This window comes from Diplotaxodon limnothrissa, linkage group LG7, assembly GCF_057381915.1.
Source record: "Diplotaxodon limnothrissa isolate DT_005_m linkage group LG7, D_limnothrissa_male_GT1.1, whole genome shotgun sequence".
Classification (NCBI taxonomy): Eukaryota; Metazoa; Chordata; class Actinopteri; order Cichliformes; family Cichlidae; genus Diplotaxodon; species Diplotaxodon limnothrissa.
Genome location: NC_140602.1, coordinates 35,990,471 through 36,005,451, shown reverse-complemented (window position 1 = coordinate 36,005,451; position 14,981 = coordinate 35,990,471). Strand labels below are relative to the sequence as shown.

General features: G+C 43.6%; 1 protein-coding gene across 1 annotated transcript in view; it reads right to left on the bottom strand.

Annotated features, from left to right (window-relative positions):
• Window positions 1-14,981, bottom strand: part of LOC146628686 (uncharacterized) — a 122,949-nt gene extending 107,968 nt beyond the window's left edge. Inside the window, exon 1 of the mRNA XM_085358005.1 lies at window positions 14,858-14,981. Coding sequence (XP_085214131.1) covers window positions 14,858-14,981 — 124 coding nt within the window. The remainder of the gene's footprint in view (window positions 1-14,857) is intronic.

The following is a 14,981-nucleotide window of genomic DNA, read 5'->3' as shown; positions in this document are numbered from 1 at the left end:
TGTTCGTTGTCTCATCCTGGACTGTGGTGCTGACACTCACCAGTCCCCGGCCCCCTTCCTTCCGCTTAGCGTACAGCCTCAGGGTGCTGGATTTGGGGTGAAACCCTCCATGCATGGTAAGGAGCTTTCTTGTCTTTATGTCAGTGGCTTCTATCTCCTCCTTTGGCCAGCCTATTACCCCAGCAGGGTACCTGATCACGGGCAGGGCGTACGTGTTGATGGCCCGGATCTTGTTCTTACCATTCAGCTGACTCCTCAGGACTTGCCTGACCCTCTGCAGGTACTTGGTGGTTGCAGCTTTTCTAGCGGCCTCTTCATGGTTCCCATTCGCCTGTGGGATCCCCAAGTACTTGTAACTGTCCTCTATGTCTGCAATGTTGCCTTCTGGTAGTTCAATCCCCTCAGTTCTGACTACCTTCCCTCTCTTTGTTACCATCCGACTACACTTCTCCAGTCCGAACGACATTCCAATGTCATTGCTGTATAGCCTGGTAGTGTGGATCAGTGAATCGATGTCTCGTTCACTCTTGGCATACAGCTTGATGTCATCCATGTACAGGAGGTGGCTGACAACTGCTCCGTTCTGTAGTCGGTATCCGTAGCCAGTCTTGTTAATGATCTCACTGAGGGGGTTCAGGCCTATGCAGAACAGCAGTGGGGACAGAGCATCTCCTTGGTAGATCCCGCACTTGATGGTGACTTGTGCTATGGGCTTGGAGTTGGCCTCTAGTGTTGTATGCCACATCCCCATTGAGTTCCTGATGAAGGCTCTTAGGGTCCCATTGATCTTGTACAATTCTAGGCATTCCAGTATCCAGCTGTGGGGCATTGAGTCATAGGCCTTCTTGTAATCAATCCAGGCAGTGCACAGGTTGGTCAGTCTGGTCTTGCAGTCTCGGCTGATTGTTCTGTCTACCAGTAGCTGGTGTTTTGCGCCTCTGGTATTCTTGCCAATTCCTTTCTGTGTCCCGCTCATGTATTGACCCATGTGCCTGTTCATCTTAGCCGATATGATGCCTGACAGGAGCTTCCATGTAGTACTGAGGCAGGTTATTGGTCGGTAGTTGGAGGGGACCGGTCCCTTCTTGGGGTCCTTGGGGATCAGGACCGTCCGGCCTTCAGTTAGCCATTCCGGGTGTCTCTCGTTAACTAGCAGCTGGTTCATTTGTGCTGCCAGACGCTCGTGGAGTGCAGTCAGCTTCTTCAGCCAGTAGGCGTGAACCATGTCGGGCCCTGGTGCTGTCCAACTCTTCATACTGGAGACCCTTTCTTGGATATCTGCCACTGTGATGGTTACTGGACCCTGTTCAGGGAGGTCGCTGTGGTCAGCCCTCAGATCCTCTAGCCACTGAGCATTGCCGTTATGGGTTGCATCCTTCTCCCATATGCTCTTCCAGTATTGCTCCGTCTCCAGCCTTGGTGGTGCTGTTCTCTTATTGTTCCCTTGCCACTGAGAGTACACCTTTGCTGGTTCTGTGGAGAACAGCTGGTTTATTCTCCTGCCTTCTATCTCTCTGGTGTACCTCCTCAAGCGGCTGGCCAAGGCTGTGAGTCTTTGCTTGGCAGTTTCCAAGGCCTCAGGTATGGACAGCTTGCTGTATTTCTTAGGCACCTTATTTGTCGCACCTTTCTGCAACTCCGTTAGTTGGCTAACCTCCCTCCGTGCTACTTTGATCTTGCCCTCTAGCCTCCTTCTCCATGGAGGGTACTGCCCCTTGTCGCTGTTCAACTTGTAGCCAAGCATCTCACTGATCACTGTTGCCGTATTGTAGATCAGCTTGTTAGTGTCGGTAATCGTGGTTGTAGGTATTGTCCGTAGTGCTGCATTAACATCATCTAGCAGACCTTCTGAGGGAACTTCACGTAATCTTGGTAACCGGCTACGCGGGATCCAGGTTTCAAGCTTGGCCATGATCCTATTTTTCAGGTCAGTTCCTCTCGCACTCAACGATCCTTCTCCTATCGCACTTGGGGCTATGTACCCAATCTCGGGTGGGGGTGATGATATCTCCCCCCTGACCTGGCGTCCTGACTCCTCCTTGCCGTAGCATTTGTGTTGTACCTCGTCAATCTCTAGCTGTGAGAGCAGTCCCTTCTTTCGAATGTTGGAACACTGAGCTACTAGTTGTTTCGCCGTCATTGTGGATGTTGGGTATCGAAGAATCCATAGGTCCCTCATCCTATTCATGTAGCCCCTTCCGCCGGGGTTACTTGCATAGTAGCATTCCAACAACGCCCTGTTTTCGTCTCTTGCCCACCGATGCCTTCTTGTTCCAGTAGCCCACTTTTCGTCAGGGTGCCCTGGTTCCTCAACACCTGACGCGGACCTTGTTGATCCGGGCGACGTCCGAGCCGGCATGCCTTCATATTTATCTGTCTCGCTCATGTCTGCGGTAGGCTTGCTTAGCATAGGGGGTCTAGCCTTAGGACCCTTACTGGATACAGACGCCCCAGGCAGGAATCGAACTTGCGATCCTCTGTTCCAAAGGCGTGTAGTCTAACCACTACGCTATCCAGCTGCTAATTTTATATATATATATATATATATATATATATATATATATATATATATATATATATATATATATATATAAAATCCATAAGTAATATGTAATAAATAGTGTTATGTATATACAGTTGAGTTATTGCACATAGAATTGGTATTGCACAGTGGGAAGTGAGCGGCTGTTTTACCTGTGCATGTGCGAGTTCACGGTGGTTATCGCTTTGTGGAAGAAACTGTTTTTGAGTCTGTGGGTTTTTGTGTTGATGCACCTGTAGCGCTTCCCTGAGGGAAGCAGGCTGAACATGTTGAAGCCAGGGTGGGAGCTGTCCTTGATAATGTTTGCTGCTCTGCTGAGGCAGCGGGAGGAATACATATACATCAGGGAGGGGAGAGGGCAGCCGATGATCTTTTGTGCTGTCTTGACCACACTCTGAAGCCTCACTCTATCTGCTTTGGTGCAGCTGCCGTACCATACCGTGATGCAGTACGTTAGCAGGCTCTCAATGGACGAGCGGTAGAAGGTCAGCAGCAGGTTGGAGTTCAGCTTGTACTTCCTGAGGACTCTCAGGAAGTGCAGCCGCTGTTGGGCCTTCTTGATGACCGCTGAGATGTTTCCTGTCCAGGAGATGTCAGCAGAGATGACGACACCAAGGAACCGGAAAGTGTGGACCCTCTCCACACACTCCCCGTTGATGTAGAGGGGGGCCAAGTCGGTGCTGTGTCTCCTGAAGTCAACAATGAGCTCTTTGGTTTTCTTAGTGTTCAGTGCCAGGTTGTTTTTTGAACACCATGCTGCCAGCTTCAGGACTTCCTCTCTGTACTCTCTGCCTCGTCTCCCTTCGAGATGAGTCCGACTACCGTGGTGTCATCAGCAAACTTGATGATGAGAGTGTTGTTGTGGGTCGAACTGCAGTCGTGGGTGTAGAGAGAATACAAGAGGGGGCTCAGCACACAGCCCTGTGGGGAGCCGGTGCTCAGTGTGCGAGTGGAGGAGAGATGAGGGCCAAGTCTTACAGTCTGGGGCCGGTTTGTGAGGAAATCCTTTATCCAGGCACATGTGAGAGGAGGGAGGCCAAGAGTGACCAGTTTGGTGAGGAGGATGACCGGAATGATTGTATTAAAGGCTGAGCTGTAGTCCACAAAGAGTAGCTTTGCTGCTGCTCTAGGTGACTCAGCACAGCGTGGAGAGCTGTGGCGATGGCGTCTTCTGTGGATCTGTTTGCACGGTATGCAAACTGGTGGGGGTCGAATTCTGGGGGGAGGTAATCCTTGATGTGCTGAAGGACTAGTCTCTCAAAGCATTTCATGATTACCGGTGTGAGGGCCACAGGGCGGTAATCATTCAGGCTGGAGATGGGAGACTTCTTCGGCACTGGGATGATTGTGGCTGATTTTAGACAGGATGGGATGGCTGCCTGATCCAGTGAGAGGTTGAAGAGTCTGGTGAAGATGAGGGTGAGCTAGTGTGCGCATGCTCTTAGTACCTTGCCAGGTACACTCTGGACCGGCCGCCTTCCTGGGGTTCACTGCTAGGAGCACACGTCTAACATCGTGCTCTGTTACAGTGAGTGGAGCGGTGCAGGAACCAGGTGAGGATGAGGATGGGAGCAGTGCTGAAGCAGATGAGTGTTGCTGTTGTGGTGTTTCAAAGCGGGCGAAGAAGCTGTTTATTTCCTCTGCCAGCTGCCCACTCGGGTTTTCTGTTTTTGCAGTGCTGCCTCTGTGGTTGATGATGTCTTGCATTCCCTGCCACACCTCTCGTGTGTTGTTGCTGGACAGGTGGGACTCGATGTTCCTTTTGTGGTCTGACTTGGCTTTTTTAATCCCCCTTTTCAGGTCAGCTCGAGCAGCCCTGTACAGAGCTCTGTCACCAGGGCCCTGTTTCAGGAAGCCGGTTTAGAAAACTCAGAGTGAAAAACGATACGCAGGGTTGAGTAACCCCGAACTGTCCAACTCGGAATATTCGGTTTCAGAAAGGCTGATAACAATTAGTTCAATCAACACGGAGTTGCGTCAACCCCAAGTGAAGCGCGCGGACGAGGATACATAAAGCCCTGATAAGCGGAGCACAGATTAAGCGAGTCACCATGGAGATGGAGGGAAAGAAGGCGCAGTCAATGTATTTCACAGCGCTTGAGGCCGAAATTCTGATGGCAGCATATGCCGATAACATGCAAATTCCGCGGAAAAAAGTAACACAGCCACAGCTGCAAAAGAAAGGGAGCATGCATGGCAAAACAAAGCCGACAGAGTCAATGCGTGAGTGTTAATATAAACATTGATCTAGGGATTTCCACCCATTTAACACGTTATTTTATCATATGTTATTTTATACATTTTATTTTGTGACGTGATGTGAGCGCAGGTGCAACCCAACAGGCCCCAAACGTTCCTGGCAGCAAGTAAAAATGAAATATAAAAATATAGTCCAAACAGGTAAGGTGTAATTGTATTATGAGCCATAGTGCTTGGTCTGTTTGTCCCATGTAAATCAATTGCAGTTAGAGGCTACATTAATTTTCTTTCTGTAAGCACTTATTGAAATTATCTGAGCACATTACAAGTACATATTTGCTTACTCTGTATGCTCAAATGTGACCCGTTATAGCCAACAGAAAAAAAGCGGAGGCCCGAAAAACAGGTGGGGGTCCTCCACCACCACCACTCACAGAGGCTGAGCAGTTGGCCCTCAGCCAAAACAGTGGGCGCCCTGTGGCCGAAGGCATCTCTGCGGGGACATCCTCTGAGTCAATAACCCCGCAAGACACAAGTGCCTACATAGGGGGTAAATTCAAAATAATACATGATGTGCATACATCCTTTCTTCACAGTCACCTTTGCAGTGCTACTCATTCATTTGATAAACTCTTTACCATAATGGATTATTTTGTAGTGAAGTTATTTTCCTACTGATTTTGCCTTCCCTCAGTCTTGGTTGTCTTTGAGAGCATAATGACAATGAAGTGTAAGCTGATTGGTATGTTTGTTAATTGCCATTTGGTCCCTTGTATGTTATAAGTGACCTGTATAAACCTCATATTCTATCAGTTGATGGTGATGGTGTACTGCATCTGGTGCAGCCTCCTGTTGAGCCAGACCAACATGCAGTTGTGAGTAATACTCCACAGATTATATGAGTTTACAGTAGAACAGCAATGTTGTTTATTTCTTTACTACAGGAAAATAATGAAGAAACATTGACAGCTGTTACAGAGGAGGAAGCAACAGAGACACTTTATGAGGTTTACATCTTTTAATACTTTGTGTACAGGAAATACAGGCGACCAATAAAGCCAGTTGAACAAAAAATCTGTTTATTCTTCTTTCAACATGTTGAGGTGATGGGTCAAAAGAAATGATTGTGACATATGGTGTCTCTGACTGCGCTTCCATCTTGTATGTCCGTGGGAGGGTCAGGATGTTCATGGTTTGGATCACTGCTGTTTGGTTCAGAAGGACAGTGTTCTCCTCTAATTGTGGCAATGTTGTGAAGAATCACACATGCCACAATAATGTCACATGCCCTTTCTGGGGTGACCCTGAGTCTTTGCAGGCACTGGAACCGGGCCTTAAGCATTCCGATAGTCATTTCAATTCTGGCTCTTGTCCTGCAATGAGCCAGATTATATCGCTGCTGTGGGCCCGGTTCAGGGTCAGGGTAAGGGGTAAGCAAATAGGGTAAACATGGATACCCCCTATCACCAAGCAAGTAGCCAGTGAACTCTCCTAAGACAGAAGGATACACTTCAGTTCAAATGTCCCTGAAGCAATTGGTCTTTATATATTTTAAAGTATTTTCAACTCACCATGTCCAAATTTTGTGCTCAGTGTACATTCACGGAATATTTGTGAGTCATGGACAGAGCCTGGCCACTTGGCTTCCACATTTGTGATAATGTTGGCAGCATCACATATGATCTTCACAGTGCAGAGAACACAAATTAGCATCCATTACTATGATGAAATAATTTGTTAGTTTGAAATGCTACAGGGAACTATGTACCTGCACATTAATGCTGTGGAAAGACTTCCTGTTCACATAGTCTCCTTCATTTACTGAAGGAGCAATGATTGGAATGTGAGTGCCATCTATACAGCCAATCACGCCTGGGAACCGTGAAAATAAATGTAATATTTAAGTAGTAGTTCAAGTATCACCACATCATGAATTGAGTTTTGTTCATCCTGATACCTGCAATTTTGTGGCATCCCTCTTTGATGAATCTTGTGGGTCTATGACCGGGGAACACCACAAACGAGTACAGGAGACGTTTCAGTGCAACTGTAACATTCCTGACTGCCCGACAGACGGTAGCCTTGGAAACGTGCTCAGCGTCACCAATATTATACAGAAAGCTCCCGTTTGCAAAAAACCGAAGTGCGATACAAATAATATGTACAGAACTGAGAGCATGTCCGCGATGTGTCACATGCGTAATATATGGCCTGAGGATGTTATCCAAATAAATTATAGATTGTGCTGAAAAACGGTAACGTTCGCACAGAAAATCATCAGGAAATGATAAAATGTCCAAACGCGCTCTAATCACTCTCTCCCGGCGGAGAGCTCTGCGGAGAATTTGGGCTTCACGATCTACTGGCTCTTCAAGGACGGGGCACGCCATGTCCGACACTTCCTACTGTCAGGTTTCCGACAAAGGGGCGGAGACAGTCAGGGTTAGTTGTAGTAAACCTGCTAGGGGGCAGGTTAGCTTCACGGAGTGTGTCGTCATAGTGACTCACTGAGGCTTCATCTGAACTCGCTTTGTGAAACCGAAAACCCAGAGTTTTCGTTAACTCAGGGTATACTTACTCAGTTTTTCCACTAAACCGGCTTCCTGAAACAGGGCCCTGACCTGAAGGCGGTATCATGGGCTTTGAGGAGTGAGCGGACCTCGCTGGTCATCCAGGGTTTTTGATTTGGGAAAACCCAAATGCTTTTGTCCACTGTCACATTTGCAGTACAGAACTTGATGTAGTCCAGTACTGATCCTGTGAATGTTTCTAGGTCCTGGTGTTCAAATATGTCTCTGTGAAGCAGTCCTGTAGTTTGGAGAGAGCATTTTCCGGCCAGGTTGTAACAGTCTTTGTGGTGGGCCTGGCACTGCGCCTGAGGGGGGTGTAGGCTGGGGAGAGCAGGAGGGAGAGATGGTCGGACTGACCGAGGTGGGGGAGGGGTATGGCTCCATATGCATGCTTGATGTTGGAGTAAACATGATCTAGAGTGTTTTCTCCTCTGGTGGGACATTTGACATGCTGATAGAACTTTGGGAGCACAGTCTTTATGTTGGCCTTATTAAAATCACCTGCGATAATGTGAACACCGTCCGGGTGGGCCCGCTGCTGTTCGTTAATGGTGTTCAGCAGGATAGAGAGCGCCGTGTTTACGTTGGCATCGGGTGGAATGTACACAGCCGTGATGATCACTACTGTTAGCTCTCTCGGTAGAAAGAAAGGCTGGCATCTTACCGACATGTACTCGAGGTTCGGGGGGCAGTGACTGTTTATAATTGTCCCGTTGTTGCACCAGCTTTCATGCACGTACATAAATCCAGAGTTAAAAGCAAATCATTAAAAGCCTTTTAATGGCCATCTTGGTGCTATGTAGTGATTTATAACCAGATTAAAACTTCAGCGATCCCATTATGATCAAGATGAACTTGCAACTGTGAGTAGACTAATTTCTCTAAAGCTTTTAAAAGAACTGGGAGCTTCAAAATTGTCCAGTAATTAGCCAGAACAGTTGCATCCAGACTGTGTTTTTTAAGAAGAGGCTGAACTGTAACCTGTTTAAAACATGATGGGGCACAGCCTGCATCAACAGAAGAGTTCATTAATCGCTGGATAAAAGGGCCAATAGTATCAAAAATATTTTTTAGCAGACTTGGGGGAAGACAATCTGATGGGGAGTGTGATGATTTTAGGCGATGAGCTACCATAGATAATTCACTCAAGTAAATATGTAGTTAATTGAACTAAAGGACTGTCTGTGCTCCAGTTTTAGCGAGTCAAATTCTAGATTTTTAAAGTGTTGGTAACTAATTAGCGGGCTTGTGTACCCTGCACCTTGCTGACTAATCTAGTTTTAGCTGACAACTTAACACTGTATCCTCTTATCTGAATGTGGATTTTTTTAACATGTGGCTAAAAAGCCAAAAACAAAGACTATGACACACAAAAAAAAAAAAAAAAAAAATAGCGTGTGCAGCAAGAACAGAGATTAAGTATGTCTTACTGGTATGAGACAACATTGCATCACCTGGCATCTATTTTGCAGAACACAAGCATATTAAGGCAGTTACACATGTCCCACCTGCAGCAGTTAAAACCGGCCTCCTGGCTGCACCTCGACTTTTTTTAATGATGAATTGCAATTATATGGTAGTTTAAATGTGTCCCATGGGGCAAATCGTTGCCAAATAAAGTCAAGATGTGCTATGAGACACAAATATAAATTAGTAATCGTTTTGACCACTAGGGGGCAGCAGAAACAAAGTGAGAACTACACTGACTTGCACAATTAACCAACTTAACAAAGTTACTGGTGAACAGTTGCAGTCCTGGTCTTCACTGCTATATTCACATGCTGGTTGCAACTGTGTCTGTCTTTTGTTGGATGCTAAGAACATAGTGCATAGTGGGGTTTTATAATGCTATAAGAGCAGTGAAGGCAGTAAAGATGCAGTACAAAAAATAAGATGCTCAATAAAACTAACAGGAGTTGAAGATTCCTACAGGATCATCTCAGCAAAACTCCTTTAAAGAATAGAGAAAGCATAAAGGTGGCTACCTTTAGTTTAAATATTTTATCTCCAACTATCTATTCATATCCTGTTTCACTTGTAAACAAACTGTATATTAATGATGGACATTGTTGAATCACCTTATTTGCATTTTTTTCATGGACAGCAGGGTGTTGCAAAAAGACATCAAATAGTATAGAAGTGTGAGAAAAAGCTCCTGTTTCTCTCTTAGTCTGGAACCTCAGTCAAACTAAATGCAATATAATGCTCATTTTTCATTTAATTCCTTTTATATAGTTTACAAAAAGTCCCTCAGTTTGTCAGTTTCACTCGTCATTCATCAGGTGTGGTTTCAAAACACCAGTATTCCGATGGCCAAGCGTTTACTTAAGGCTTCATAACCTTATTTTAGAAGTCTTTGTGGCAGTATCCATCTTTTATATACAGGCTGTGTTTTCATGAAAAAATCATTTTTCATTCTTCATAGAAGTGTCACAGTTTAACCGGTGTACTACAGCACTATTTGGAGCATGGCCAGTACATTGGTAAAAATGAAATGAATTTCAATATGTGCCTATACTGCTCCTCTGTGGTACTTTAATGGAAAACAGTTTTAAATCAAACCACTAAACATAGTTAATCAACTTAAGGAATGTAAACTGGCACACCACAAATAAAACAGTACCACTTGTAATACCAGGTGCAACGTGCTCTTATAGTCACCGCAAGGCAGGTGTTCAACATTTGCAACTAATTCCTACGTAGTGAGTGGACACAAATATGCGTGTTAAACAAGTGGAACCACAAACAGAAACAACTGCATTGTTAAACTGTCCTGTGTCTTTGTGTCTTACGGACTGTAATTGTTGGTCTCACCGATGTGGCCCGACAGTGGGGTACAAACTGGGAAATGATACCACAAAGCCTTTGCTGCAGTAATGTTGTAAATTGTCAAAAAATAAGAATGAAAAGTTATTTTTTTCACTTGTGTGTAATATCAAACATCTGAGGAACTTTGTCTGTACACTATCAACCCACTCTATCTTCCATCTGGTTCCAGTCGGCTTGAGAAGAGATTGCAGATGGAAAGTTGTTCTGGTCCAACATATGGTTTGCACCTAGCCATCTCCACCCGCATTTTTTTTAAACAAATCTAACCACAAGCTGTGGTCTGCTCCACACCCAGAACCAGACCGATGACCCAGTCTATGCATACAACAGGGAATAGCAGCACACATGCTACAGTGTGCGTGGGCCTCCGTCTGGTTAAAAGCTGCCTAATGGGCTCCAGATCAGGGCTTGCCAGCCACTAAGGCCCACGATTATGTTTCATTGGATGCAGATGCCTGGTTATGGATCCGGCATAATACTGGCGGTGACATCATGAGCTCAACCTGCTGGGAAGCGCATGAGTATCTCTGTGACATAGCTGGTGCTGTGCTTTTGATCTGGTTTGACTTTAGGGCTCTGCAAAGTGACATAAGTGTTGCAGAACGTACTGAAAATCACTCTCAGTGACAATAATTCTATAGTAGAGGGAAAAAAATGTAAAAACATGAATGTCAGGTCAGTTAGTGAGCACATTTTTTTGTTTGTTTTCATTTTTTTTTTTTTAACAGAAATTAAACCTCTTCATGTTTATGATTCATATCATAGCTGGTTGGCTTGGTTCAAGGCCTAAAAATGTTAACAAGAAATCTTAAAGGCGCAAAATGAAAAGGAAATTCACTTCCAAAATCAAAGCCCTTAAAAACGTGTGCAGTCAATCTTGAGTTCTAACGAAGTTTGTTGGAAAATAGTTGTTGGTTCCCTCGCTCTATGAACTCAGTTAACATTTTCTTGATGAGTGTATAGCATTAATCACCAATTTCACTTTGACTGAATAAAACCTGAAGATCATTTTGTAAACTACTGTCACCAGTCAATAAGCATGCAGTGTTATTGGTCTCACAGTGAAATCTCCCTCTTCACAATCTGTGTCAGCACACAAAAATGGTGAAAAAGCTCAACCTGAAGCTTGATTACAAGACTTTTCCATCCATTGTTTGGCATCAACATGGCTACATCCATCTTTTATATTCTCCATGGTATAAAGACATTCATGTACTCAAAATAGCAACTGAGCAGGTGTAAGCATGGACTATATGAAATCTAAAAAAAAAAAATTCCATTTTCAGTATTTCTATATAGAAACGCGGTGTGCATTCATTGAACCGAAAGTAGAAGAAACATTCAACAAATTTCTAGTGACATATTTTCTGCCCATCAGCTACCAGAGAAATCATCACATCTGCAGTCAGTTCATTGCAATTTCATGGTGAGGTCATTCTGCCAATATCTTCCGCTGTATTTCAAAGCGCAGCATGGAAAGATATCCTTACGCTATATCCTTAGAGTGCTCTCAGAGCAAAAAGTTTTTGAAGTTGTTAAATCTGGTTCAGATTTAGGTTATCTACAGTATATATGATTGAAAACTTAAAAAAAAAAAAAGCTTACAACTTTGCTCCACTGTCACAGAAGGTCAAGATGGTTAGTCAGCAAATTCAACTTCTGAGGAAAGTGGATGAGTGATGGTGAGATGTATGGAGACACTCAGACACATGGGCATCTCAAAACTTTTCCCAGCAGCTGTTCTGCATACTATGTTCCAGTGATACCCATCTCACAGGGTCAGAGGTTACACTAGCTATTCAAGACATGTTGGAGTATCACAGCTGGATATGGATGACTGAAAGTCATAACTGAATGGATTGGGAATGACAGAAATGCTTACATTCAAGCAGTCATAGAGCTGCGAGTAGGATGCAGGGAAGTGCATCAAGGAGACAAATCGTTCCACGCCAAATTTGGAACAAATGGGCCCAACCCAAACCATGAAAAGCAGCTTTGGTTCAAAAGTAAAGCGGCTTCATAAGCACTGATTACAGCTTTTTTCCTTCTCCACCAGTCTGACAGGTGCAGACTCAGCACTTAAAGACAATGCCGTGCCTTCAAAGCCCAAACACAGCGCCAGTGACAATGAGAACAGATAAAACAAATGTCTAAAATGTGAAAAAGGAATGCTCCACTCATAGTACAGGTGATTTATGGCAGTCATAAGGGGTACAGATATAAAGATGAATGACTGCTGACCTCTTTCTTCTTTTCTTTCCCTCAAACTGCAACTAATAAAGCAAGCCAACGTCTTTGAGCAAGAAGCCAGGATTGAAACGGAACACTGGGAATAAGCTGGTTAATGTTTCTTCAAACATTGTAACTATTTTTAAATCAGTGCTTTTGAAAAGTTTAGTTGGTTATTTTACTCAGGTAGGATCCCTGAGTAAAATAAAAAAGCGTCCCTTTTACACAGTTAGTGTCAGTGTCAGACAGAATTTCTTTGGAATAAAATTCATGGCATGTAACCAATTCTTGCATAACAAAGGTTCATAACTAATAAACCAATAAGTGAAGGTGCAGATGGTCAGTTTGGGGTATCATGCATGTCTTTTTGATGTTTTTGCAGAGATCTAATGGCAAATTTAGCAAAGCTGAATAAAACCACTTAATGACACCACTTTGTTTTTGTTAACTGCAAATTGGTTTGGCTCAAAATTTCTGTTCTATTCTTGTGGTAGGCCCTGTCTCATTGTCAAGTCTTGAGTCATTGTATCAGCAGAGTTCAGAAATTCCCAAATGATCTCAGTTACATGTGGAGCCTGGCAAGCTTTAAGTAAAGAAACCCAAAAATAACAGAGGAAATACTGTATACTGTATTTCCTTAGTGTGTTTAATGACACCTGCCATGGACAAAGCTTTTACACTACATCTACAGTAATTCTATGAAAATACTCCATGAAAACATTAAACAGTTCTCAGATGTTTCTGTGTGGCTCTAATACAGATGAACGCAATAAAAAAATTTAATAAAACTCAAATGGGAGAGTAAACACAGTGTGATGGAGAGGTACTCCAGTCATGACATAATCATGTGACTGGAGGAAGTCCAATCTAAGATTCATTTCCACAGCTCTGGGGTGGATTAAAGGGCTCAAAAACTCAATGTAATCCTGCAGCACGTACAACACTGTCACTGCATCAACAAAGAAGCTCCAGACAAGTGAAGGCTCTGATGAGACAACAGGGCTGGCTCTGGAAAGTGATGCTTTGATTAACTAAGACTGTTTGGCACCTTAAACACATTCCATGGGATTTAATAAACTGTGGTGACTTCTGGTTTCAGTTTCCACATGTATTCATTACAAACTAAAGGCATTTTTTTGTGAATGATGTCTCCGGCAACTCTTCTTTTCATCTATATTATCTAAAAATTTGTGATTCTGCCTTGTCTAATTCAGAGATAAAAGCATTTGTGTCTTAGATTTTGTCTTGTCTTAGATAAATTGATAATAAATCTAATTAAAGATGAGCGCAACAATGGCACTCTGGCAGCAAGAATCTATATTTAAAAGGCCTTTTTTTTGGTGCAACTTTTAAAATTAGGAATACGAGAGACTTTGGTTTAAGGGCTTCCAATTTGCTGATGTGAAATAGTTATCAGCAGGTTTTAATTTGAATAACAAATGTGCTCTAAAAAGCTTTTTAATTAGTATTTTCTTCTTGTGAAGCTGTCAGAATCTTTAAAATACGCCATAAAAATAAGTGGTCTGTGCTCAAAAAGTAAATAAAGAAATATAGTCACAGCCTGATTAGTTCATTGTGGTCTGACTATTCACAGCATGCAAAAACAAAATTATTCCCTCAGTCTACAAACGCTTTAAGTTTGCTCTCACGCCAAAAAGTGATTAGAGGAAAAACATCAGAGCTGGAGCGACTGCAGTTGTTGAGTGTCGGAGGAGCTGCTGATGAGAAGTGAAATATTTTTATCTGGATCCAAATTGCTCTGAAAAAAATGATGTCATGCTGTGTAGCTGACTAATAGTTCATCCTGCTGTTGTCCTGCTGGGTTATAAGCGCCTTTAAGGGGGATGCATCAGCAAATGTGGCATAAAAAAGGAAAATAACACTTTTGCAGTAAAGGGTGAAGAATACAGAAAAAGCACATTTCCTGGATTTCCAAGAAAACTACAATGATTTTATATTTTATGGCACATAGTAGATGACTTTGTTTAATATGGCAGAACTTAGGAGAGAAATGCATTTTATGGGACTTAAAGTGTTGAAAACTGTGCTAATTTCATTTTAAATGTCAGCGATGCCATGTTGCAGGCAGATTGGGACTTTAAAGCAAAGCTGGGTGGAGGGGTGCAAATGTGAAGAATGTGGCTATAAAACTTCTTTAGGTAACCCAATTGGTCTCAGACGTGGAGCGCTGAGCCAGTGCAGGTGTGCTGAGGAAGACGGTGGAAACTATGAAGTGAAGCCAAAGAAAGAGTTTCTGATAGGCTAAATTCAAAGTTTTGCTGTTAATCATCTTTAAAAAAATGAGGTGTGGGGCATGAACATATTTTGTCTTAATAATTGTGACATGCCAGAAATGACTGAGAACCACAGACTCAACGCATCTCCTTGTAAAAGTTTCCACTGCTGCAAGAGTAACCCTGATCTTATCAGTGAGGTTATATTTATTTCAAAAGCAGAGAGGCTCCACAGGTGTTTGCACCAATCTTACCTGTTTGCAGCATCCCGGAACCGGATTCTCCCCCGAAGTCGACCGATGCGTCGTCAGGTGAGGCGTTGCTCGTCGTGAGGAGCCCGAGAACGCAAACTGTCCATTTTAACAAACAGAGCAACAT